Source organism: Rhipicephalus microplus, chromosome 1, assembly GCF_043290135.1.
Source record: "Rhipicephalus microplus isolate Deutch F79 chromosome 1, USDA_Rmic, whole genome shotgun sequence".
Classification (NCBI taxonomy): domain Eukaryota; kingdom Metazoa; phylum Arthropoda; class Arachnida; order Ixodida; family Ixodidae; genus Rhipicephalus; species Rhipicephalus microplus.
The window spans coordinates 88,126,210-88,152,097 of record NC_134700.1 but is presented as its reverse complement, the minus strand read 5'-3'; the positions used below and the strand labels follow the sequence as shown (position 1 = coordinate 88,152,097).

General features: G+C 45.8%; 1 protein-coding gene across 1 annotated transcript in view; it reads right to left on the bottom strand.

The window, feature by feature from the left end:
- The window catches only part of l(1)G0289 (plexin domain containing lethal (1) G0289), an 86,381-nt gene that overhangs the window by 34,136 nt on the left and 26,357 nt on the right, over positions 1 to 25,888 (bottom strand). The window contains exons 6-8 of the mRNA XM_037429776.2: positions 25,205 to 25,258; positions 20,084 to 20,148; positions 4,116 to 4,206 (exon numbers count right to left, since the gene is read on the bottom strand). Of these exons, the coding sequence (XP_037285673.2) occupies positions 4,116 to 4,206; positions 20,084 to 20,148; positions 25,205 to 25,258 (210 nt within the window). The remainder of the gene's footprint in view (positions 1 to 4,115; positions 4,207 to 20,083; positions 20,149 to 25,204; positions 25,259 to 25,888) is intronic.

Here is a 25,888-nt window from a genome sequence, read left to right as displayed (position 1 = left end):
AAATCATAGCACACGGGCCTAAAACATTTCCGCCTTCATCGGAAATGCAGCCGCCGCAGCCGGGATTCGATCCCGCGACCTGCAGGTCAGCAGCCGAGTACCTTAGCCACTAGACCACCGCGGCGGGGCTGTGTGGCACAAACAGTCAATATAAGATACCTTGCTCATATTATTTCACCAAGCAGCTGAGTGGAAAAGACCTTTTCAAATGGACAAAAGAAGTGATCGCCGCAGACGAGTTGTGTGTTTTTAACATCGTTCGTATTGTAACTGACAACTACTCGGCAAACACCACGATGTTTAAACACATGGGCAATGGCTCCTTGCACACGGTTATCACGCAACCGCATGACCCTGACCGGGTAAACTTCCTTAGCTTTGACCCGTGCCATGTGATCAAAAATATCCGAAGCCACTTCCTCGAAAGGCAGCTCACGGATGGCTGCGACGTTATAAGCGGTACATACGTAGAGAAATTGTACGAGTATCAGAAGTTGATGATTGTGAAATTTGCTCCCAACCTAACATGGAAACGTGTATCCGATGAATCTTGAAAAGCAAAATGTGCTGTGTGCTGTCCAAGTGTTTTCGCCAGAGGTGTGTGCGGCGGTACATCTGCAGGAGAATTACCGTGGCGACAGAAATCTGCATAATTTCAAAGACGCGGATGCTACCATTCGCTTCATGAAAGCCATAATGAAATGGTTTGATATTTATGATATTTCCTGTGCTGGAAGTGGTTACAAGGCGCCGATTTGCAGTCCACACGATCATCGTTTGCTGCAGCTTGAAAACAAGTTCACTGTGTACATAAAGAATGTACAGTCGTGTTCACTTGCCTCAGGCAACGGCACTCTCACACAAGAGACCTTTCAAGCGTTGCTATTCACCACGAAATCCACTGTGGGAACTACACGCTTCTTGGTTCAAGAAGGCGTCAGTTGCGTGCTGACTAAGAAACTGAGAAACTAAATAGCGATCCGATTGAGGCACTTTTTGAGCGAATTCGACAAATGTGTGGCGGCAATGAACAATTGGATGCCAAAGCCGTTACGGCTGCCCTTGATCGGATTGTGAAGGCTAAGTCATTATGCCCAAAAGAAGCCGAAGCGTCCAATGCTGATGCTGAGCAAGTGGCAGCCACACTGTCTGAAAAGTTTCACGATGAGCTGGAAGACCTAATGCAATGTCATGCCCCTACACCAAGGTTGCTGACTTACTCGCGTCTGTCATATGTTGGCGGCTACATTGCCAAGTTAATAACAAATTTTGGTTGCGGATCCTGTGAAATCCTAGTCACAACATGCAACAAAGACAATCTTTTGTACGTACTGTAGCAAGGCCAAGACCAGAGTAGGCCAGAGTTTTTTGCTCTTTTGAACAATGTATTTAATTTGTTTGACCCCATGGCAACGCATCTGCCAAGAACGAATACGCTGGAAGCTCAGCTACTCGTCGAGCGTCGGCTCAAATGAGCGCCAGTACTAAACTGTCCAGAATGTGTTGAAGACAGCTCCGCAAAACGGTCCGCAGCTCTAATTGCCGCAAAATTCATGAGAATACTTCTCATCAACCACACGAAGAAAATCACCGACTCACAAGAGAAGCCCTCCAATTATGCACACAAACCGTCCAGAAAATTATTCAAATTGTGACCAAATGAACTTTCCTTTCTTGACGAGAAAGCAAAAAAGAAAAAATGTCCTTCTGCGAGTTGCTTGTTTACATAGTAATGCCTATTGTGTTTTGATTTTTTTACCTTCGTACTGAAATTTGTTAATGTGAATTTTTGAAGTGCAGCATATATTATTCAATAAAAGTTATTTGAAACAATAAATTCGCATATTTTTTCTTCGTGTGCCTCGTGTTAAAATGTTTTTTTTTTTTCTTCAAACGTTTATGATTCGGTGCTTCACGAATATGATGTTACGCTGCTGGACCCTATTAGGCAGGAAATTCAGAAGGGGGGAAGGAATCTCCTATGTTTGAAGACGCCAATGTAAATTAGCATGGAGAAGTATCACCTGTAGCCAGGGCAGGGTTAGAAGAGCGGCAAGTGGGCGCGCGCCTTTCCTCTACCTCGGCTGTGTTGTAGCTCAACTGGCGAGGCTTCGGCCGCAGCGCCACAACTAGCGGTGGTGAAAGGTGGGAACTAGACCCGAAGAGCAGGCCGTAAGGGAGTGCGCCCCTCGCCCCTCTAGTCCGACCGTGCCTTGAGACGACGATCTTCTTTAGCCATTCAGGCAGGGAAACGCTGTCCAACGGTTGAGCAAGCGATGCGATAAAATCAGAGATAAACGATAAACACCGGCAGTGAAATGCGAGAGCTCCGAGGCAGAGTGCAGAAGATCCAATGTTCCCGGCGCGTTCGCTGCTAGACCAATATTGATTGATATGTGGGGTTTAACGTCCCAACACCACCATATGATTATGAGAGACACCGTAGTGGAGGGCTTCGGAAATTTTGACCACCTGGGATTCTTTAACAAGCACCCAAATCTGAGCACACGGGCCTACAACACTTTCGCCCCCATCGGAAATGCAACGCCGCAGCCAGGATTCGATCCCGCGACCTGCGGGTCAGCAGCCAAGTACCTTAGCCACTAGACCACCGCAGTGGGGCGCTGCTAGACCAATAGGAGCGAAGCCAGCAAGGGTGTGCGCACTTCGGCTAATCACAGGCACGAATCAATGCTTCAGAAATGACGTGATAAAGTAAGTTCCTGCAACCCGATGCCATTTTGAAAGAGAGCAAAATGCGCACAAAGAAAACAGCTCCAAAAAGAGCCCAAGATGGCAGCTGCCACCGCGTCCGCATGTGGTGAAGATTTCACGGAGGGATTTTTGAATGATTAAATTTTGCGAAAATGCAATTTTCCAAAAATCTTCTTTTTTTGCTGTTGTTGCCATCTCAGGATCCACGTCTCCCTTTAAATGAGTACGAAAAGATGCGGCAGGGAGGGGGTGGGCAAGGAAGGGCAGTGGTCACTTGAGTAGCATCAGTAAACTTTGATTTGGAGAGTGCATTGGCTATCACTGGCGCCTGTGCTCGCTTTGCAAGCATCAGAGCATGGCTCATATACCCTTCCACACTTTTCCATTTGGAAAAGTGCTCTTTATATGCAGTGCAGCCCTGCATGTGCGAATCAAACTTGAATCATAACAACACGGAGCAAGATTTTTTTTTTACTGGCATCACTTTTAAAGAAGTGAAATCCAAACTTCTGAAGCAATAAAAGAGTGCCGCTGCCAATGCGAATCTCGCCTTATTTTTCTTATTTTTGGTTCGTAGGAAGTGGGAGGGCACATCCACGCATGTCGTGAAGTACAGTGCATGTGCCCACGGTAGAAAGATAGGCGGCAACGCCGGCTCGAAGGGCGCAGGCCCGCCTGCCCGCCTAGCGGACACCCGTGTGCATTAACGAGTGCTCGCTCCTGCCTCCCAATCGCCGGGGTAGCCGGCGCTTCGTGCTTCAACAGAGGCGGAACAACCACAGAAAAGGATGTTCGTGCCAAAATGACAAAATCCTGAGCGAAATTCCTATGTTGGCAATGGGAAAATTTGTTATATCAAGAGTGTCTCCCGCGGCCACTTCATTGCACAAAGGTTGTAAGTACATGTGCTTCTATGGAATAATGGCAGAGAATAGAAACCCTTCATATCAAGGAATTAGTTGTATGGAGATTTGTTATAGGCATGTTTAATTGTATTCCTCATTAAAAGAGCCAGTGTTGTCTCATTTCTTCCTTTCTGCATTGATTTTTCCTTTATTGTAGTACGCAAAAAGCTTACACAATTTGAAAGTATTGCTCATTGCCTAGTTCTTAGCTTCCTTGTGCTCCTTCTTACAAAAAGGTCTAATAGGTCAAGCGTAGCAGATGCAACAAAAGGAACTGCAAAACCCCTGGAAAGAACTTAGCAGAGACCTGGAAAACGATTTTAACTAAAAAAAAAAGGTACATGCTTTTTAGTTAGATTTAAAATTGTTTCCCAGTTTACAGACCCAACCAGAAAGACATCTGTCGAATGTTTACATTGCAGAGACCTTGCACTGACAATTTTACTTCTGCAGGACAAGTTTGTTTCATCTACAAGTGAATCAATCATCACTCACAGAAAACCATGCGGTCAAACATGTAGGCATCTGAGATTCCAACTTTGACAGGGTGGCTCCGGTCAGGAATTTCGGTCACAGCCATTGGCAGCTGAAAAAAAAAAATACATAAGCAGCATCACCATATGAAACGAACTAATTTGTGATTCTTGTGTCCACACGCCTTTGTGGACAGTTCATTTTATGGTCGAATCAAAGCACAGCCAGAGTGATGGCGCAAAAGAAAAATTTAATTTACCCCAGATCACTGCCCCGTTTGACTGCAGAATTCACAAACATATTTACAGTAAAAGCTTGTTAATTTGACACCCGTTAATTCGGAAATTCGGATAATTCGGACGGCTCTATTGGTCCCGGCCAAGGTGCATGTTAATCTATAGGACCAAACCTTCCTTATTTCGTCGGAACTCGGCTCCGCACTGCTTATTTCGGACAAATGCTGACAGCTGCTGCTACACAAAAGTGTGATAAAGCGGCGCTGGCACCACTGGAGTGAAACCTAAACCTGAGTGGCATCGCCATCGTCATCAACTAGTGGGGGCAATCGCAGCGTCACCGAACGTCGGCGTCTTCTTTCTTCTCCACTCAGCGCCTCCGACGCCATTTTCCCTTGTGTTGTCGTCTCGGAACCATCTCTTCTTGCGGAGTTCTCTTTTTCTTCCATTGTGACCGTATTCGCATGCCACCACCATCGTGCGCTACAGTGATGGCAACGCCGAAAAAGCGGTAGAACTACGACGCGAAGAACTTGGGGACTAAAGTGGAAACTTTGGAAGCACTGAAGAACGGCAAATCGCGACAGCAGGTTATGATCAAGTACAACGTGAAGCGGAGCACGTTGGGAACGTACGTGAAAAATGAACAACAGATTCAACAAGCCTTCGAAAGTGAGAAGTTTCATGCCTCTAGAAAGCGGTTGCGAACCGCAGCTCATCCCCAGCTTGAAGAAGCTTTGCTCCGGTGGATTACTGACTGTCGCAACGCACATCTGCCTTTGAGCGGACTTCTCATCATGGCGCAAGGTGAGAAGTACACTGCAATGATGAACATTGAATCGTTCAAAGCGTCAGAAGGGTGGTTTGCGAGGTTTCGAGAGAGACACGAACTTGTCTTCAGGAGTGTGTGCGGCGAAAAGGCCAGTGTTGACGAAAGCGTGACCACCGAGTGGAGAAAAGTGAAGCTGCTGGAGCACATCGCCGCATATGAACCACATGACGTGTTCAGTGCAGATGAAACTGCTCTATTTTTCAGAGCTCTGCCCGACAAGATGGTTACTTTCAAAGGGGACGCGTGCATTGGTGGCAAGAAGTGCAAGCAAAGGATAACTGCGCTTCTTGCCACCAATATGACTGGCACGGAGCGCTTGCCACTACTTGTCGTCGGGAAGGCGCTTAAGCCACGTTGTTTTAAGAATGTCAAAAGCCTTCTTGTCCAGTACACAGTGAACAGGAAGGCATGAATGACATCGGACATTTTTTGCGGCTGGCTGCAGCAGTTGGACTGGCACTTCACGTCGAAGGACCGCAAGATAATTATGGTTGTTGACAACTGCAGTGCCCATAACTGTACAGTCGAACTGAAGAGCATCAAAGTAGTTTTTTTGCCGCCCAACACTACGTCTGCTCTTCAGCCGATGGACCAGGGTATCATTCACTACGTGAAGTCGAAGTACCGCAAGCACCTGCTAGAGCGAATGATCTTATGCTCAGAAGCTGGAAAGTTATATCAAGTGGACTTACTCGGCGCAGTGCACATCATCGCCCACGTGTGGAAAAACACTCTGCCGCAAATCATCGCCAACTGTTTTCGGCACAGCGATTTTGTGAGGCCCGAGCATGCAGCAGTAGCTGACGATGGCATCGAGGAGGTGTCAGCCGAGTCCACCGACGATGACTGCCCGACTTTCTATGCTGTCCTTCCCACAGATGTGACCTTTCAGGACTACATCGCGATTGATCATGGTGTCGCCACGAGTGGTCTCCTGACCGATCAAGAGATTATTAATGATGTCACGGGCGCCCATGAAGACCACGATTCCGACGAAGAATCATGCGAGGAGATACAGCCGCGACCTCATCGCACCTCACAGGAAGTGTCGGAGGCGCTGTTAATATTATAGGACGCTTGCCTGAACACTCCCGACAGCTTGCGTGCTGTTGGCCATTTGGAACAGTTAAGAAAAATTGTGATGTCAGCCGGAATCTGCGCGAAAACACAGACGGCAATTACAAAATACTTCAACAAATAAAGGTATGCTTCTGCAGCTTGATTTTAAATGTTGTTTTCCCTGTTCATTCGTTAATTCGACATTCGGTTAATTCGGACAGTTTTTCCGGTCCCATGAAATCCGAATTAACGAGCTTTTACTGTATTTTTGAAAATCTCTGTTAAATTCGTTTGCGTCTGTCTTTGAGCATTATTGACATTGTTCAACGTTATTATCATCGGCACCAATGAAAGTGCGAATGACACCAAAAGCCTTCATCACATTTAGTGCAGAAGGTACCACCGATGCGTTTTGCACGTCACTCTCCTTTTCCCACGATGTGGCGTCAGGGCGATCCTCTTCAGTTATTGCCTCGTCAGTTTGCTCTACATAAGCTTACTCCCCTGCTTGCCACATCATGAGCTACACCGTCCGCATCAACGGCAATGTATTTGTTGGTGCTCACATCCGCTGGCACATTTTTGGTGTTCTGAAGGGATGGCTATGTCGTAGAAACGAAGGCTTTGCTGCCACGATGACACAGAGTGACACGTACACGAGCGCATAAGCACAAATGACTGGCTTCAGCGTGTAACTCCGGCACTTCTACAAGCGCTTCGGTTGCTTTGGTGGACAGTGCGATCATGTGATCTAGAATGCTTCAGGATCACTCTGTCGCTCTACCAAGCCTGATGCAGTGGTTTCAGCTTAGCAAAGAGGGCCTGTGCCTAGTCACAAGGTAGCCAGCCACACTGTCATCGCCACCACACAATGGCACTCTCCTGTGAGTTTCTTGACAAATGGTCCAATAGGTGCACGTTTTTGGGGAAACAAAGCATTATGAACATACAAAAAGTTAGAATGTTTGACGATCTGCTTACTTCCTCATAAAATAAGTTTACAAATGAAGCTCCACACTGAGTGAAAGTTTTGCTGGAGCAAAGCTCGCAAAATTGTTCATTGTGCAGAGAACTTTGATGTAACAAATTCAATGGCAAGCTGATGGGAAATAAGCTCTAAAGTTCGTTGAAGCAAGAATTTCCTTGAAATCGGGTTCAAGTGCACATTTGAACTACAGAAAAAAAAAACACACAGATATAAAAAACTGAATTCGAGCCCTGTAGCTACTTCTCTCAGTATACCATGAAAAACTATGCATAATTCAAGAAAAACATCGATAACAATTTTTTAGAATATTTTATTTGAACTTATTAGTTTTTTGTGCATGAAACTGTAAGCAAAAAGAAAGAAGAGCATTGGAACTACTTTAGAACCCCAATGAGCTTATTTTAGAAACCCTTAGAGCGGCCCCGCAACACCTTTCTAAGCTATCATCCAATCACTACACTATAGAAACTTGTTGCCCCTCAAACCAACTGCTGCAAATATTTTACAATCAGCCATGTGCAAGAGGAATAGCAGATTTTTGTTGCAAATGAGTTCTGCGAAAATATGCAAGGTGGCAGAAGAAAAGATAGGGAAAAATGACAACCACTCGTTTGTAGCACGAAGCCACAAGGAAATCCGTACGGATTTTCCAGAAAGAAATTTCCTTGCGGCTTTGTGGTACAAACTGGTGGTTGTCTTCTTTCCCTTTCTTAGATTTTCGTTGCACGCTCAAAGAGCTACCTGCATCCTTTTCTCCCAGCGAGCAAGCTGAAAGCTGCACAGAGGGATGACAAAAGGACAAGAACCAATGTACACACGACAGCATGCGTCACGACCTTGAAATCTTTCTTTGAACGCACAATTCGCTTTCCGTGCGATCATGGGTGTAATAGTGATCACGACGGGTTTTTAGTGTAGTTCTGACATAACATAGTACAGTGCAGGCAAGTTGTGGCACATGGCCATAGCCTACACTAACTACACAGCTCATGATGCTCAAATTGTGCAATGGCTGTCTCCATTCTGTTTTGGGTATCTCACACAAATGATTTTCGGTATACAGCATCTCAAAAAGAATGAATGATTTCTAGCTCATTTTGAAATTGAATTTCCGACTACATACCACATGCTGTACTATTCTGTTTTGGGTATCTCACACAAATGATTTTCGGTATACAGCATCTCAAGAAGAATGAATGATTTCTAGCTCATTTCGAAATTAAATTTCCAACTACATATCACATGCTGTACTATAACGTTTGGCTCACATGTTCACAGAGCCCTCGACTACTTCTCAGCAGCATTTTCTGATAACTATTCAAACACTTTTGTGCGGCTTCATTAAGAAACCCCCACGGACACATCTTTGTTGCCGAAATATAGAAAATACACATATAGTGAAACCACGTTAATACGTATCTGCCAGGGACGACGGCGCAACTACGCCCTAAACATACTACGCATTAACCCCCAGCCACAAATTTGCATCTCCTGACATGCGCCATCACCGCCAACAAAGGAAGAAACTCAGTGCCACTGGAAATATTGCCTGAAATGCCCACTGCAAAGCCATTTCTTTCCTTTTGCCAAAGTACAGAAAAGTTTCTGACTCTCGTACAACCGTCCATTAGCACACGGTGGCGATGCCGATTAGCCTTTGGAAACTGCCGCGGGATCCCGGATATGCATCGTGGTACACCGACAAAACGAACACAATCGGCTGTCCGTGATACAGTTGTTCCGCGGAATGCTTTTTAGCGAAAACTGATGCAGTTTCCTTTTTTAAAACGGGTTGCTTTTTTAAATGGCTAGTTGCATGCAGTGCTTCGCTCACTTTGTGCACACCGTGAATGCCGATCCGCTTGCTGTAGAGTACACCCTCTCCGCTTCAGGCTATGCACAGATTCGGTGAGGAGCCTGCTGGGTTAACCTGGCAACTAAGAGTTTTCCACAAGCAATGCGCTCTCCGTGATGCTCCAGCAGTCCTGGCAATGAACGGAGGAGCGTTTGGGCTGTCGCTAAATAAAAGCGTCCAGCATGGTAACAACAGCCCTACGCTCGCTCAATGTACGGTGCACGTGTTCGCATAATACAGCAAAGTTTCTCGGTGCCCGGGATCCGCAACACGAAACTCCGTGACAGCGAGCTGCTTGCGTTTCTGTAAAGCGGTGCGCGCTTGAACATGGTCCCGCAAAATGAAGCGGCAGAGATCGACGGCCCAGAGTGTTCGTGTAGTCACTTATTAAAGCGTGCAGCAGGCCTAAAGTGAGGATACGCCACACCCATGCCTGAGCAGATAACCAGAGATGTTTAGTTGGCAAGGCTTTTTGCGGGCAATAAGTCATACCGGTGCTTTTGTCTGTAGTGGCCACCTCCCCTGCGTTTTTCCCCCAATGGTTACCCGCAATTTCATCGCCGCCATCGCGCGAAAGTCGAGATAACTTATCAGCTGATCTCTGCACTTAATAACATGACAAAAACCATTCACGGTACATTGTGGGGTTTGCAAAGTTCAGCGGAGCAGTAAAACTTTGGCCCATATTCACAAACGCTCCTCCACTCGACCCTTCACTCGAAACGCTCCTTAAGTGGCGTTTTCCCATTCACAAACCGCCCTTCACTTGAAACGCTTCCTTCACTTGAAAAAATCTTGAGCGTTTCCTCGAGATTGTCAAGGAAGCAATCGAGCTACCTTGAATCGTCCCTCGAGTGAAATATTTGCGCCAGCATCGCGTCCATGGCGGCGCCCGTCTCACTTTGACGGCGTTTCTCGATTAAGTAGGCTGCCACTGCTGCGTTCTTTCGACAATGACGGTGCGCGTTTACTACGGAGCTGTCTTTGAACGGTTCAGCAACGGCTACTGTGGCGCCGGGACAAGCGGGCGTGGTGTCAAAAGGAGCACTCACCAGTGCCGTGCTGTATTGCGTTCCGTGCATGAGCCAGTGGATTACCTGCCTTCGGGTGTGCGTATACTCTTCGTGCGAGTGCTCCATGACTTACTGCGGATTCCAGTGCTTTGAAGTGTTTTGATGAAGCTCACACACCGCATCAGTTCAAGCGTGGTGCGAAAGCTTGACAAGCAAGCGGCATAGCAAACTTTTGATGCGCTGGGTTCACCGTACTTTAGAGTGGCTTCCTCTCCGGTGAACCTTTGCTGCCCTAGCCGAAATTTACGACGAAGCACACCTCCGTTAGACGACCATCTGTACCAATGAGAAGGTAAGTTTTGTGTTTTTTTTCCTGCTTCTGTCAGATTACTAATAAAGACAGTTTAAGAAAAGCACAACACAATACATTGGGTGCAATTAGTATGCTGCTGTAGCTACTACGCGTGAAACATAGCTTCTTTATACATTGTCTATGCAGCTCACAATACCAATGAACAACCAAGTACACATTTAGGGGATCAAGCAGATGATCATGCTCTGTGAAACCTACATGTACGCAAAAGTGCGTCGAGTGTGGTATGAAAACGCAAACATTTGAAATATAAATACAGCAGATACATAATGAGATTGTTTTTTTTTAATTTAACCCCATTCCTAGCCCTCGAAGAAGAATTGTTGGCTATGGCACCGATTTGTGCAATTAGATAATGAAATTATATACCCATATGCCTGGTCAGCTGCCCAAGTGCCTGAGCCAAACATGTGTCAAAATAGTCAAAGCTCAATACTTCAACCATGTCTGTTCTTGAACGCGAGACATACTAATGAATGTTTGCACAGCTAGAATTAAAAAAAAATGCGGCTTTTGTATCCAATGCATTACGTTTTTCTAATATTATTTCTTGCCTCTTTTGAGCAGGGGACCAGCTCCCGACAGAAGAACACAGAGAAAAGGCCTCCAAGAATCTGACGTGTTATCAATGCATTGCGGAGTTTGCACGACTGTATACAAAAGCATAAAAACAGCAGTGAATGCGTGCAGCTACACCGCATTAGGCGCCCTATGGTGTCAACTTCCTTAATCTTATTTATGATGTCCTCCGAGCTCGTACTTTATCTTTACAGTGTGTAGGTTGCATATGTTTGATTGATGAACACTTTTCATTTGTATTGTTATGTTTGCCACGTTGCTCCTCATCAGCCACATGTAATAAAGGTCCATTTGCCATTCACAACTTCTGTTTTGTTCATTTATTAATACATAATTATCGTCATGTTTGTCTTTTCATGATGAGACAGGACTGCGAAAACCACTTCTCCGATTCTACAGGAAAGCAGTTCTAGGAAAATTAAACTTGTTTTATATAAAGCAGCACCACTCCTCTTCCACGGAACTGAGATGGCGTGGTTCTAACAGGTAGACATGCTAATGATGCAGCAATAGCGGATATTTTATTTACAGGGTTCTGACCAGATGTATCCGCGATGACTGCAATACTCTTGAGCATTTTTCACCGCTTTGTTGCACTGGTCTTCAATAAATCAGCAGAATAATATACGCTGATCTTGACAACACTTTCTCGAAGGTTGAGAGAACCCACAGGATAGTTTTTAAAACAGAACAGCGCCAAAAGTCAGACGCGGCTTCAATTTTATGATTTTCAAAAAAAAATAAAACATCCCCTATAATTTATGTTGTGCCGGGGCTTTGGAATGCAGCACAGACACCACGATCCTTTTCAACAGGTATTTCCAGTAGTTATATTGCAAATAAAATCGAAAACATTAGTGCGAAGGTCATTCATGCACTAACGATTGTGCTTCTGAGCATGCAGATGAAGGAGACGGGAAAAAATTTAAGACGTTGCCGCTGTGTGAACTTGGAGACGGAAGCTACACAAATTTAAAGGTTACTTCTATGCGAATCTGTCAAATTAGACGCATCCACAAATGCAGGGCAAATAAAAAAACAATGCAAAAACAATAACTTACTCCTTGGAAGTTTAAAATGTTAAAGTTGACACACACACACACCCACACACACACACACCAGTCCCTGTTAACCAACTATTTATGTTACTAAATGAAGAAAACAACTTTAAAATGTATTTTTCGCCAATAGTGAAAGGAAGGCACACGATCGTTTTTCTTAACTTGCGTAGCAGTTTAATTCGAACGCTCAGCTACGAGTATAACATGCCTAGTTTTTAACGCTACCCTGGTATAACCTTGAATATCAGTTGCGAACAATGTCTTTCAAATTTCCTATTATACGCAGAGGAACAACTACGAAAGCGCCACGGTGAAATTCGCAGTAAATGAGAAAAATAAACATTGCATAGGCCCCTGAAATTAGGAACTGTGCACATACTCCCGTAGCGAGAACGAATTTACGTACGAGTAATCCTTATACATAATGCGGTGGTGAATGCTAAAAGCACGCCAACATACTGTGATATATAGTAAAAAATACTCATTCCACCGCGTTATACATTCGGTGGCTACATTAGTGATCAGAAGGCTCTCAGTAAAGCGAAAGTAAACAAAGCAACAAACCATCTATTGCGCTTCCTGTCATCACTCACGTAGTTCATTAGTCACCCCGGCGAAAGTAGGCTCTCAAACGACACACACGCAAACACTACCGTAAATATAAACTGCGATTAATAAACGCATACAAGACAAAATAAACTAAGCAGGTAGACATGTTCAGCAGCAGACGAAATGCCATCAGCTGTTCGTTCAGCTGCCTGGGTTCAACTGTTGCCAGACGTGAAGGAGGGTTTCGCTAACTCTATCAGCACAAGGCTTAGGGAAACAACACTACCACTCTAAATGCACGTATTTTGCTGTAATTTCAATTTAGAAAAAAGAATAACTAGAAAAGGCGTTCTCTTAATGTACATAGATAGGCAATTCTTAACCACAATTGCGAATACTCTCGTTATCAGGTGCTTTTCTCGGCGCATGCAGATCACTCAAGTGAAGGGAGCATTTTCAAGGCCTCCCTTGGCGAAGGAAGTGTGGAGGAGCGTTCATGAAACGCAGCGGCCCCTTGAGTGGAGGAGCACGCTCCACCTTGACTTCGTCAAGTCGAGGGGAGCCCTTGAGTGAAGGAGCGTTTGTGAATACGGGCCTTTGTCCCCCAAAATGTTATCACTGTACGCACTTCGTACGCACTAACTGATAGACATAGGCCGAACACTACGACTTAAGGGGAGACACAGGTATTGGCGACGAAAAAACGCAAATATATAGATTTTTCAGTTTGGTGATTTTCGTTACCTTCATATCATCCCGCACCGGCCAGCAAAAAATGAACTCTAAATGATGCGTCGTTGAGCCATAAAATGTCGAGTTTATTCATCCCAGTACTTAATTTCGCTTACGAAATTGCCGAAAACAGCCCCCTTTTGCGTTGCTTAGATCGCTCTAACCACTCATCGGATCGCGGCCACCTTAGTCTCGTTTGAAAGAGCTTCTGTTGAGCTCGCTTTCCCGCCAGGAAAGAACCTTAAATGATGCAGCCAGTCTGCGCTATCAGGTAAAAAAAGCAAGAAAACCGTGTGGTATCAATGGTCCATAGCAGTCCCATAAGTGAACAGTGGCTTGTGATTGGAGCACGGGGACTAACAACACTGGTGATCACGCACGCGCGGCCGCAAACACGCGCGTTGTCACCGCCATTTCGGACGTTTTGTAGTTTTGCGATCGAAATTGAGATGCCAAACCGTGCTCGAAAGTTCCGCACACTTCACAAATTCTGAAAGCGACGGAAAAATGTGCTTTGCAGCCCAAGGAGTCATCGCAGCCAGCGCAGGCTACGTCGGCAGAGCCGAGCGGGAGACCAGCAATCGCCGCGATGCAGTAGCCCGACACAAAGGCAGCCTTCGATCACTACAACTTCTACCAGTGGCGACACACGCTCAAAAAGGCAGCCTTCGATCACTACTTCTACCAGTGGCGACACACGCTCAGAGTGCCATAAATGATCGCAACTGCAGACGAAGATATCTGCAGATCTCAGTGAAAGAGCGCAACGAATTCCGCAACGAACCGGCATTGCAACACAAGCGATGCCGTCGTAATCAGCTGATTGCTGTGATACTTCAACAAGGTGCCAGGAAAGAACGCCGCCGCTTGTGATCAAAAACAGCAGAGAATGCTGCTGCAGCAGATTTCGCAGCCGCAGAAAGCGTGGCGGTGACTGCGACCGCTGCCTGCAGTACTTCAAGTATGCGTGATTGAGCTGCGAGGATAGACGCGACATTTTTGACATCAGCTGACTTAGAACTCATCGAACGTCGCGGCCAGCAAAAGGCAGCGGAACTTTCCTCGGTCTTGGCAACCGATCTCAAAATGAATGTTCTCGCAAGTCAGCGCAGCACCAAAAGTTAGTCGGCCCCAAGGTATACCATGGTTGACCTCGACATGGTGAAAAGTTTACTGAACAAACATTCTGCTTGCCGAGCGTGTCGTGGTCAGTTGACCATCGAACGCGACGCGCCTGAGTACAGCGTAGCTGTTCAATTAAGGGGGGACGCGGCCTTTGAAAACCGAAAAATCGCGAAAAAGTCGATTTTTGGCAAACCACATATTCGGGCAGTATGTGTCATAAACTACCTTTTCTGTAAATATCAACGTCTAATTCGTCGTGAAACCATTTGAAATAAAGTTTAGAACATGCCACGGCGGCCCTCGAGCGGCGCGCGAGCGCTCAAAATACCCCAACTTGGCGTGATCGCAGTTTCTCGACCGCTCGACGGAGCGCCGCCATTTTGGTGTTGTTTTGTTTGTGAATTCTTGCTCTTTCTTTCCTCGCCACCTGCGTCGCCGGCGGCAGCGCAGGAGAGGAGCAAGCCGCTCATGATTGGAGGGCTCGCGAGAGCTTTCAAGTTTCCCGCGGCTGACGCGCGCAGCTGGGATTGGGCGAAGCGCGCGCTCCCCAAGGACGCGGGGGAGCCCGCGACTGCCATTGGCTGCTGCGCGCGATGACGTAGCGCTCTTGCGCATAATGCCGCCGATGCGGCCGCTCGTCTGCTGCTCCTCCGTCCGGCGTCTTTGTGTTCCGCTCGCTTCCGTGTATCGTTGCAGCCGTTCGCATACTCTCCACGTTTCAACTGTCTTCGAAACAATTTTCAACCGTCTTTACGAGACGATTTTCAACCGTCTATACGAGACCAATGTTGTGTTCGCTCACGATGCGCCCAACGAAAAAGAAGACGCTACAATCGTTCGGTGCAAGGAAGCAAGCTATGAAGCTTGTCCGCGCGGCGAGGCTCTCCGCTCGCACGTGCGCCGACGGTGATCGCGCCGACGGTACCTGTGGGGCAGCTTCTGCTTCATCTACGCAAGTGAGTGGTCGCATCGACGCGCCTACCAACGGGACTCCTGCTCCGCCGGTGCAAGAATTTGTCGTTACAAGTGCGCCTGGTGTCTCGTGCTCATCGACAGTGGCTTCCGCATCTTCTATTTCATCGGCCTCGAGTGCGATCGCGTCGTCAACTGTGCATTTGCGAACAAGTTTCCTGACGTGCGAGGAGAAAAAGGCGGCGGATCAACAACGCGCTGCTGTGCAAAGAGAACTTGGCGCTGTGCCAGCGACGGAGCGGAAACTTCAGGCAATGGAGCGCGATCATGAAGCTGCCACCGCTACAAGTGAAGGCGAAAAATTTTTCCTTGTGCAAATGGATGCCCTAGACGACCTGCTATCTCGGACCCCAGGCCACCGGTGCACCGCGATTGGGATGAAGGTACGAGGAGGCACCCAACTTGGACTTGCTGCAAAGCTTGAGCTAGTATGCTTGCATTGTGGAGTAGTTTCAAGCTTATGGAGTTCATCTCGTCAGGATGACACAAAGGCCTTTGATGTGAATGTAAGAGCCATTATGGCAACAAAACAAATAGGCAAGAGACAAACAGCTCTCAACAACTTTTGGGCAGCGATGAACGTGTCCCATCGTGGCCTCCATCACAAGACCTTTCAGAAGCACCTGAAGAAATTCAGGGAACCGCAGACACAATGCATAGAAAATTTCTATGCAGAATCTGCTTCTGCTGTAAAAGCCACTTACAAAGAAATGGATCAATATTTCACCAGGGATATAACAGTTTGTTATGATGGAACATGGCACAAGCGTGGGCACACATCCCATATTGGAGTCGGGGCAATTATCGAATACCGTACGGGCCTTATCTTGGACGCCGTTGTTCTGTCTAATCAGTGCCTTGGTTGCCAAGTAGGGCCAAAGCCTGGAGACGCAGACTATGCATGCTGGCTGGAGAATCATGTGTGCCAGAAAAACACCGACTCTAAATCAGGGAGAATGGAGGTTGAGGCAGCTATCATCCTCTTTTCACGCTCACTGTCGAAGCACAACCTCCGTTACACAACGCTCGTGTCTGATGGAGATAGTGCCACCTTCTCTGCCCTTGTACAAGAAAATGTTTATGGACTGGTCCCCATTTCAAAAGAGGAATGCCTGAACCACGTTCAGAAGAGGATGGGGACTGCACTTCGCAACCTTGTGCAGAAAAGTGACAAGGCTTTGGGAGGGAAGGGCAGGCTGACAAAGGCCCTCATCGACAAGTTGACAGATTATTATGGCTGGGCCCTACGGAACAATTCCAATGATGTGGCTGCAATGCGGCGGGCAGTGATGGCATCGTACCACCATGTGACGTCGACGGATGAGGAGCCGCACCACGACTTGTGCCCAGAGGGTGCAGACTCCTAGTGTCGTCACAATGCCAGCAACATTACCGGTGTTCCACCTCCAAAGCATTCGTACAAGCTGCCACGCTATGTTGCAGATGCACTTCTACCCATTTATGAGAGGCTCTCACAGGCTTCTCTTCTGCAACGCTGCCTGGGAGCAAAGACGCAGAATGCATCAGAGTCCTTTCACTCTGTGCTGTGGTCCCTCATGCCCAAAGAGCAGCATGTGTCACTGATTGCTGTGGAGACAGCACTGCATGATGCAGTGCTAAGATACAATGCTGGCTGCTACAGGGCCACCCAAGAGCTAGCTTCTTCAGTGGGGGCTAACACCTGGCCACCTGGCCATTCAACAGGCAGCCGAGAAAGATTCTCTGCGCTTGAAAAAGGCTAAGAAGCGATCCCTAGAGAAGATGGAAAGGCGGCAAAGAAAGAGAGTGCCAAAGGACACCTCCAGTTACGCTGCAGGTTCATTTTAGAACTGCCTATGTGCTCAAAACTTTCAAACGTCATTTTCTCAAAATGACTTTTTTGGCTAGTGAGGCTGCTTATTCCAGCCATATCTCTGGAACCACTCATTGGATTTCCATAAGTCTTTTTTTATTATGTACATGAATAAATTTTCTGAGGGGTTGACAAGCCCATTTTTTCAATATATTGTGTGTGTTATTTATTATATTTAATCAAAATTTGATTGATAATATCCTAATCACGAACACAAAGTTTAATGGTCTGCTAAAACATTTCAGCAAGGAAATTCAAAAAAAGGGCTCTGTTACCCCCTGGAGTATCAATCTGGGAATCATCATAGTTAATTTCACAGTTCCAGCACCTTTTGAAAGTTCTCCAGGCCTGGAATAAGAGAACCATGTGCACTACCCTGATATTCTACTGTAACTTGAAAACCAGTGAACATAACTTGATCAAATTTTGTAGTTCTTCTAATGCTTATGCTATAAGTCTATCCTGAAAATTTCATTAAGATATCTCAATGAACAAAAAAGTTGGTATCCGATGGTAGCCTCCCCCCTTAAGCTGAAGCTTCACTGCAGCAACTGCGGAGAAGTTGGCTCGAAATGGAGCTCGCGACGGGTTCGTGGCAGCAGTAACTGCAACCAGTTCGCAATCAACGTTCGCACGGTGCATGCAGTTCAGAGCACTGGCACAGTCAGACAGCTCTGAATGACATCTTTGCCACTATCGGTGTTTCCCATCAGGGCCTTCACACGAATGTGTACCAAGAGTACTTGAAAATGAAGCTTCAGCCAGCAGCAAAAAGAGCTTGTGCCGAACATTTGACTAAGTGTGCCACAGTGGAAAAGTGCCTCAACTAGGACCTCAATTTCGGCAACCCCGGAAATATTGCCGTCTCTTTTGATGGAAGCTGGCACACAAGAGGACACACCTCTCAGATTGGAATAGCCACTGTGATAGAAGTTTTTTCAGGTTATGTACTAGACTATGTTGTGCTTTTTAATTTTTGCCTCGGCTCTTAATGTGGTAAAAAACCCGAGAGCCCAGCACACTCTGAATGGAAAGCCAAACACTCATGCCAGAAAAACACCTCATGCAAGGCTGCCCAAATGGAAGTAGAGGCAGCAATGATTTTATTTCAGCGCTGCCTTTCACTTCATGGCCTCAGGTACACCACCACGCTTTGTGATGGTGACAGCCGGTTGTACAGTGCTGTCAAAGAAGCTAAGGTGTACGGCTTCATAAATGTTGAAAAAGAAGACTGCTCGAACCATGGGCTGAAGCGCATGGGGACTGCGCTTCGGAACATCGTGCAGAAGCACAAAGGGGTCAGCAGCGAGCGCATATGTGGCAAGGGCTGCCTCACGGGTGACCTCATTACGAAATTGACGCATTATTACGGCTGGGCTTTGAAATCCCATTTTGGGAATGTGGATGAGATGCACAAGGCTGTGTGGGCTACGTATCATCGTGTGACATCCACTGACGAGAAATGAAACCACAGCTTCTGTCCACACGGGCCAGAGTTTTGGTGCAAGCATAATGCAGTCATGGCAAAGAATGAGCCCATCCCAAAAAGCAAGTACAATTTGCCAGAGGCTGTGAGTAATGCACTGCATCCTGTTAATGAATGCTAGTCCGACAAGAAGGTCCTGCAGACATGCACCAGAAGGAAGACGCAGAATGTGAATGAGGCCTCGCATTCGGTCATTTGGAGCCTCTCACCAGAGGCCAAGAACGCGTCATTGTTTGCTATTGAGACTGCCATGGCAGATGCTGTTATGCATTTCAACTTAGGGAACAAGGAATCTAGTTCGCTTATTTCGCGTGACTTGCAGCTAGATCAAACATGCACAGGTGACCAGCGGGCGGTTGAGAAAGACTATCCCCGAGCTGTCGGCTCAGAGAGGAAACCTGCATCCTCAGCAGCGTTCGAGGCAGCCGCAAAGAAGAAGCACAAGCAAAAGCCTGCTTCAGACTACTCCGCAGGGGCTTTCTGAGTGATTGTGAATACAAGTGCTGTCGCTTTCATGCATGAAATTTTTATTTTCACAACCTTTTCAGTTTTTTGCGTTTTTCTCAAATACAGATTTTCGCATGTTTTGGACTTCGGGATGAGCACTGTGTTGCTAATACTGATTCGATTTTCTTGATCTTTTTTTTTTTTTTTTGAATGCTAGGGTATTGAAGTGTGCAAGAAAACCATGATGAAATGTTCAAGGTCATTGTAAAATTTTGAAATTTCGCAGGAATCACCAGTGAAAATTCAGAGCCAAGAGACTGTAACATAACTTCATAACTTTGGGTAAAATTTAGATACTAGCATGAAATTGCATATTTGCACTATTTGAATATTCAGCAATATACAGGTTCAATTATAGCTCTTTTAATGCATTACTTTTTATGCAAGTCACATCCCAAGTTCATAAAATATAACAGTTGTAACATTTTTTATTTATGTAAAGAAAATTTAATTATATATCTTCAATCAGTGTACAAAGCTGAATATTCCCTGAAAAAAAATCATGTCTCTAGGCCTAATACTAATATATTTCACTATCAAGTCCCATGTCCCCCTCTTCAGCAATCCGCGAATGCATTAGTCTCTACAAGACTCAGTCGAGGATTCGTCACAACTATGTTTTAATCCTTAGTACGCTTTAAAACAGGTGTGTATTAACGAGGTTTCACTGTAATTTTGAGGTTTTTTGCAGCAAGTTTGCGTTTTGCATTATTAAGGTTTCAGTGTATAACCTTTTTGTGAATACTACAAAATGTAGGCAAGACACTCACATCTTTGTAGACAAAGACAATGTCTCCATTTTTGTGCAGCACGGCCTGGAACGTGTAGTTGCCTCCTGCAAAGACATTTCAACCATTAAGAATTTTTTAAGGGTTGCTGTAACCCTGTCAACTCCTCTGTGATGAGGTACATTTTATTTGAATCTCTACACGGGAAACTCAAAAAGGTTCACTTTGATCAGAATGAAAGACCCAGTTATACCGTATTTACTTGCGTAATGATCACACTCGCATAATGATCGCATCCCTAAATTTTGTTGTCTAAATGGGATTTTTTTCCCCCGCGTAATGATCGCACCCCGAACTTGCCAAATCAATATGTCGTGCGCCAAGTCTAGCCGAAGATCATCGCCTTTATTATCTGTCGGATGAAACTCGCCAACTGCATGCACCAAACATATTCTTAATTTTTGCCCACCGTTGGCTGAAACGTGCCATTTAGGATTGCAGTAAGGGCAAATGTCGCAGTTTTAACTGAATGCCCTCCATGTGTATTTAAACCTGTGGCAGCTGAACACGCCTATCATTGTTTCTGTGATCTGAAAGCAGGCATCACTATACTAATGCCGTAAATTTACTGATTTAAATAAATGCATTCCTTATTTAGATGGAAGAAACTGTTTTGACGCACGTGACGTACTCACAACTTCCATAGCTGACGAAAAGAAGAAAAAAATGTGATCGCTTCGCTCCGTCAGCCGCCATGTTTGTTTTGACATCCCGCACTGTTACCACGGCGGCCGCCTGTTGGTCGAGCTGAGTTCATCCCGCAGCCATGTTTTTTTCCTGACACGTTTTTTTGTGTGTGTGTGTGTGTGTGCTTTGTGATCGTCTGTTAAAGCGCTGTTTCACCATGGGGCAGTATGCGAGCTATACTGCCGCGTTCAAGCTGAAGGCGCTTGACTACGCGCTAAAGCATGGCAACCACGCTGTCAGCAGACATTTTGGCGTCGACGAAATCCTGATCAGATATTGGAAAAAACAGCACGACAAGCTCATGGCTACTAACAGCACGCGACGGGCTTTCCGCGGACCCAAATCTGGCAAGTTCCCCGAGATGGAAAAGGCAGTCCTCGAATACGTGAAGGACATATGCAAGCACGGTTGTGCAGTGTCGTTAGAGATGATACGGACGCAGGCCCGCACAGTTTCTCGGTGGCTGGGAACAGCCACAAAGAACTTCCGCCCCAGTTCCGGCTGGACGACACACTTCATGCGGCGGAATGAACTGTCGTTGAGGCGGCCGACGTCCTTGTGCCAGCGACTTCCATTCGCATGTGATGACAAGGTGATCGATTTCTACAGTTTCGTCATGAGGATACACCAGAAGAACAGCTTCCTGCTGTCACAGATAGGCAACGCCGACCAAACGCCGTTGACGTTCGACATGCCTCGAAGCACTACTGTAAACGAGAAAGGTGCTCGAAGCGTCCTCGTGAAAACATGTGGTGCGGAGAAGCAGTGATGCACCGTGATGCTCGCTGCGACGGCAGACGGCCGGAAGCTGCCGCCGTATGTTATTCTGAAATGGAAAACAATTCCGAAGGGAAACTTTCCCTGTGGCATCCACATCCGCACTCAAGTGAAAGGGTGGATGACGGCAGAACTCATGGTCGATTGGATCAAGACGGTTTGGGGGCGAAGAGCAGGAGCACTTGTGCTTCCTTCACTTTTTGTGCAGTACGGCTTTCGAGGTCATCTCGTTGACACTGTCCGTACCGAGCTGAAGGAGCGGCGCACGGAAATCGCAGTGATCCCAGGGGGTCTAACTTCGCTGCTACAGTTTTTGGACGTGTCACTGAACAAACCGTTCAAGGACAACGTCCGAAGGCTGTACGTGGAGTGGATGGCGGCGAGCGACAAAGATTTCACGCCAAGTGGCAAAATCAGGAGACCGTCCATGGATTCTCGAAGCTTGGAGTACCATTTCCGACGAGGTGGTCGTCAAGAGCTTCATAAAGACTGGCATTTCCAACGCGCTCGACAGAACGGATGATGACCGTCTGTGGGACAGTGAAGACACTGCCGGTTCCGACAGGGAATTGTGCGGCGACGACACTGACGCCAGTGACTTCGGAGTCTGAGTGAACGTTAAGGGGTCAGAGATGTGAAAAATAAAAGGGCACTGTGCCATGCATGTAGCTCCTGCGTAATGCGTGCGTTTTATTACAACAGTAAGCCTTAATTTACTTTTATTTTTGGTTATGCTCATGATAGTTAGCGTAAGAATTCTGATTAGCGACTTTTTTGCGTTTTCAGTGCTCGGAATATTTTTTCACGGAAAATTTACCCCGCAAGCTGATCGCATCCCAAAGTTAGAGTCAACTTTTTTGAAAAAAACAAAAACAAAAACAAAGTGCGATCATTATGCGAGTATATACGGTATTGGTATTTATTGCGCATTAGTCTCTGAGTAAATGAAAGGCTCTCAATAAAATTGCTCCTAGAAGAGAACTGCTCCAAATAGGGTCACTTTTATACTTATTTTATACTTATTTCGCAGTCCGGTTCCTGTCTCAGTTAATTAAGCCCATTTTTCCGGTACCTTCAGCTCCCATTTAATGAGACTACTGTGCATGTATTTACTGGTGGTTAAAAATAAGACAAAACAAAAAGAGACACCTGGACATCCCATTACCTCATAAACACGAATAAGAAAGTTAAATATTCAAAACTCTTTCAATAGAAAGAAAAAGATTGCTCTCGTCACAATATCTAGACAACTCCTAGAGGGCATACACAATCGAAGAACCAGCATGATTTCAAAGTCATGGCCAAACCTTCTTAATAAACAATTACAGGCATAATCATTCCGCCAAAGAATCTCTGACGGTGTCCATGCCAGTGCCAAATCACTCTCCTCGGGCTTTACTTTGTCACCTCTAGCAGTCCTATTAAAAATTTTGGGCTAATGTCTTTACAAAGCTTACTTATGAGCACGCTTAAAACGAGTGCCACCAAATTTATACTTATCGGACCATACCTTACAGCTTTTTAAAGATTGATTGCCTCTTTGCAAATTCATCACGAACCAGAAAGGAATATTTGCTACTGACTTGACTGTAGCACAAAGCTAAGGGACAGTTTACATGTATTCCCCAAAAAGAAAAGCTTCTTAGTAGACGGAAAAAAAAAACCTCCGTGGAGATTTTCTTTCCGAAAAATTCATATGAATTTCGTTGACATTTGTGCAACAATCGGGTGGACATAAATTTTTCATTTCATAACCCTTCCTACACATCACTAGTGAAGATGAACCTCAATACAGTGCCAACCCTTTATTTAGACTCGGACAAACTTTCGAAAAACACCTACTAGCAAAAATGAAATAGCGGGAGCTGGCCACCTTATGCTGATGCACCGACATGACACGAGCAGTAGGCGAATGCAAAACCATGGAGTGCCATCAGGAGAAAGGGGAGTGAAAAGCAGAAAAAGAAAAGAAATAATGTGCACACTGCTTTTGTTTCTCCGTAATTTACTCCTTAAGGTGTTCACTAGCAGGGGAAAACTTCACCCCAGACAATTTGACCTGGCCAGAGTGAAACATTTCTCTAGGAAGTGCTTGCCAGCGGTGCTGTTGCAGTTTTTTAGTGCATCATCAGTCTCTTTCAATTTCAAAGCCGCCATGTAGCTTCCATATCAACCCATAGTGTAACCACAGAACAAACAGAACAAGGTGCACTTCACGGACTAGCACTAATGTGCCGAAACACATACTTGCCACTTGTGACTTGGCTTGGATTAGAGTGATAATATGTATGACGCTTAAAGGGCCACTCACCAGGCCCCATGCCAAATTTGAGTTAGGCAGTGGAAGTTGTTGGGTGTCCGATAAAGAACATAATGCCACAAAACTTTTTTGAATAGGTTCACCACGAGTGGAGAAAACAGGGTTTTTGAAGCGGCACAAAAGGAGGATAAGAGGAGGCGAGCTCGAAACCCTTGCCGCTCCTCCGCGTAACCTTCACAAGCCAAATCTCTTCCCCACCCTCTCCGGCATCCGACCAAGAAGTGACTTGTGCATGACGTGCCCAAACAAGTCTAACCCACGAGCACGCGAGCGGCGTTGCTTTGTTGACCAGTGTTATTTTGTGGTCTTCTGCCTATATCTGCGGGCTGGCTTGGAAGCGCTGGCTTCGACACGGTGAAATAGATGAGCACACTGAGTGCGCGAACGCGTAGGAGTGTTCCACAGCGGTCGTCTGCTTCGTGCGCTGACAGCGGGGACACGAACGCATGCGAAACGCCGACACATTAGCCCCGCATCTCGTTGCAATTCGCGGGAGGAAAATAGAAAAAAAAAGACGCTCACATTCCTGTATTGCGTCTCATTATTTATCTAGAGATTTATTGACCTTTTCAAGCAACAAAATACATAAACTACGCATGCTGTGTTAAAAATAATTTTCGCCATATCACTGTCTGCAACGTCAGAGCAGAGTCGTCAACGTAGAGGACCAACGTCACTGCATTGCCGTGTACATGGGGCCATTCATATGCCCACGTCATGCCCTCATTCTCTAGGCGCGCGCCGGCAGAGGGGAGGGGAAGCTGCGTTCATCTTGAAATTTGACACATTGCCGCGGCGCGTAGCGTTGCAAATTTTAGCAGACGTGATCATGAACGCCTCGTCTACTAATTGCGCTCGTCAGCTCAAAATTGTCAAACCTGGTGACTAGCCCTTTAAGAGATAGCACTAGGCTGTCATGCACTATCATTACCAGTGGTTGAAAGAAGTCGATGACATTACTGCTGCCATTTTCGGGGGTGCCATATTTACTCGTGGGAAAAAAAAAATAGTATTTTTGTTGGACATTGGAGGGGGGGGTCAGAGTGAAAATTATGCAAGTAAATACAGTAATTATGATGCTGGTTTATAATCACTGTTTTCTTCAAAACCGATATTGAACACTTTTCATGGAAGTAATTTACCGCCTCCTGAGTGCTTGCCTCAGAACATTTTACCAAAGCTAAGCATGTGATAATAAAAAATTATTCTTGGTGATGAAATCACTGGATTAACTTTAAGTTCGTGTTCTAAATTACACAGCAAACATTTCTTTGGAGCTGGCAGTAACTGAAATGAAAGCAAAAGAAAATCCATCTCACCATTGGGCTTGTCCTGCAATACAACCTGGTGCCACTCCACCACAAAAGATGTGCCTGCAATTAAAAAATGCACAACATCTTGTATGCACACTGCGTACAGCTGACTATAGGTGGTTGGGTGAAAAGTAATCTGTGCTGCATATGGCAATGCATACGGCTTAGAAGCCACACAGAAAGGCTTCGGCTCAAGAAGTTTTATCATTCCTTTTGCGAAGTGGCCATGCATAACTCGGCTTATCCCCAAGTCTGTTAGTACTTTGCCCCATTCTGACTGACTAGGACTACGTCCTCCCTGTCCCTACATGAGAGCGGCCCGCAATCCTCTCCCTATAAAATGGGGCTGGAATCTTTTGGGACCTCAATCAAGTTTTTCCATCTATCAATCATCGATCGATTTTCAAAACAGTTTCAAGCACAGCCCCAGCTCTGTAGTAAAACACTTGCTTGTCACCTAGAATTCCTGGGTTCAACTCCCGGTTGAATCAAGATTTTTTATTATAACTGGATTTTTTAACGATTAGTGTTTTTTTCATTTGCACCTATCTTCAGCAATAATGATTTTCTACTAACAACCAATGATACTGGTGTTGACATTTGACTTCAAAACAAGCTCTTTAAAGCTATCATATTAAAATCGCCTAATGACCTCAGTGAATGACCTCAACATGACCACAGTTAAAGGAC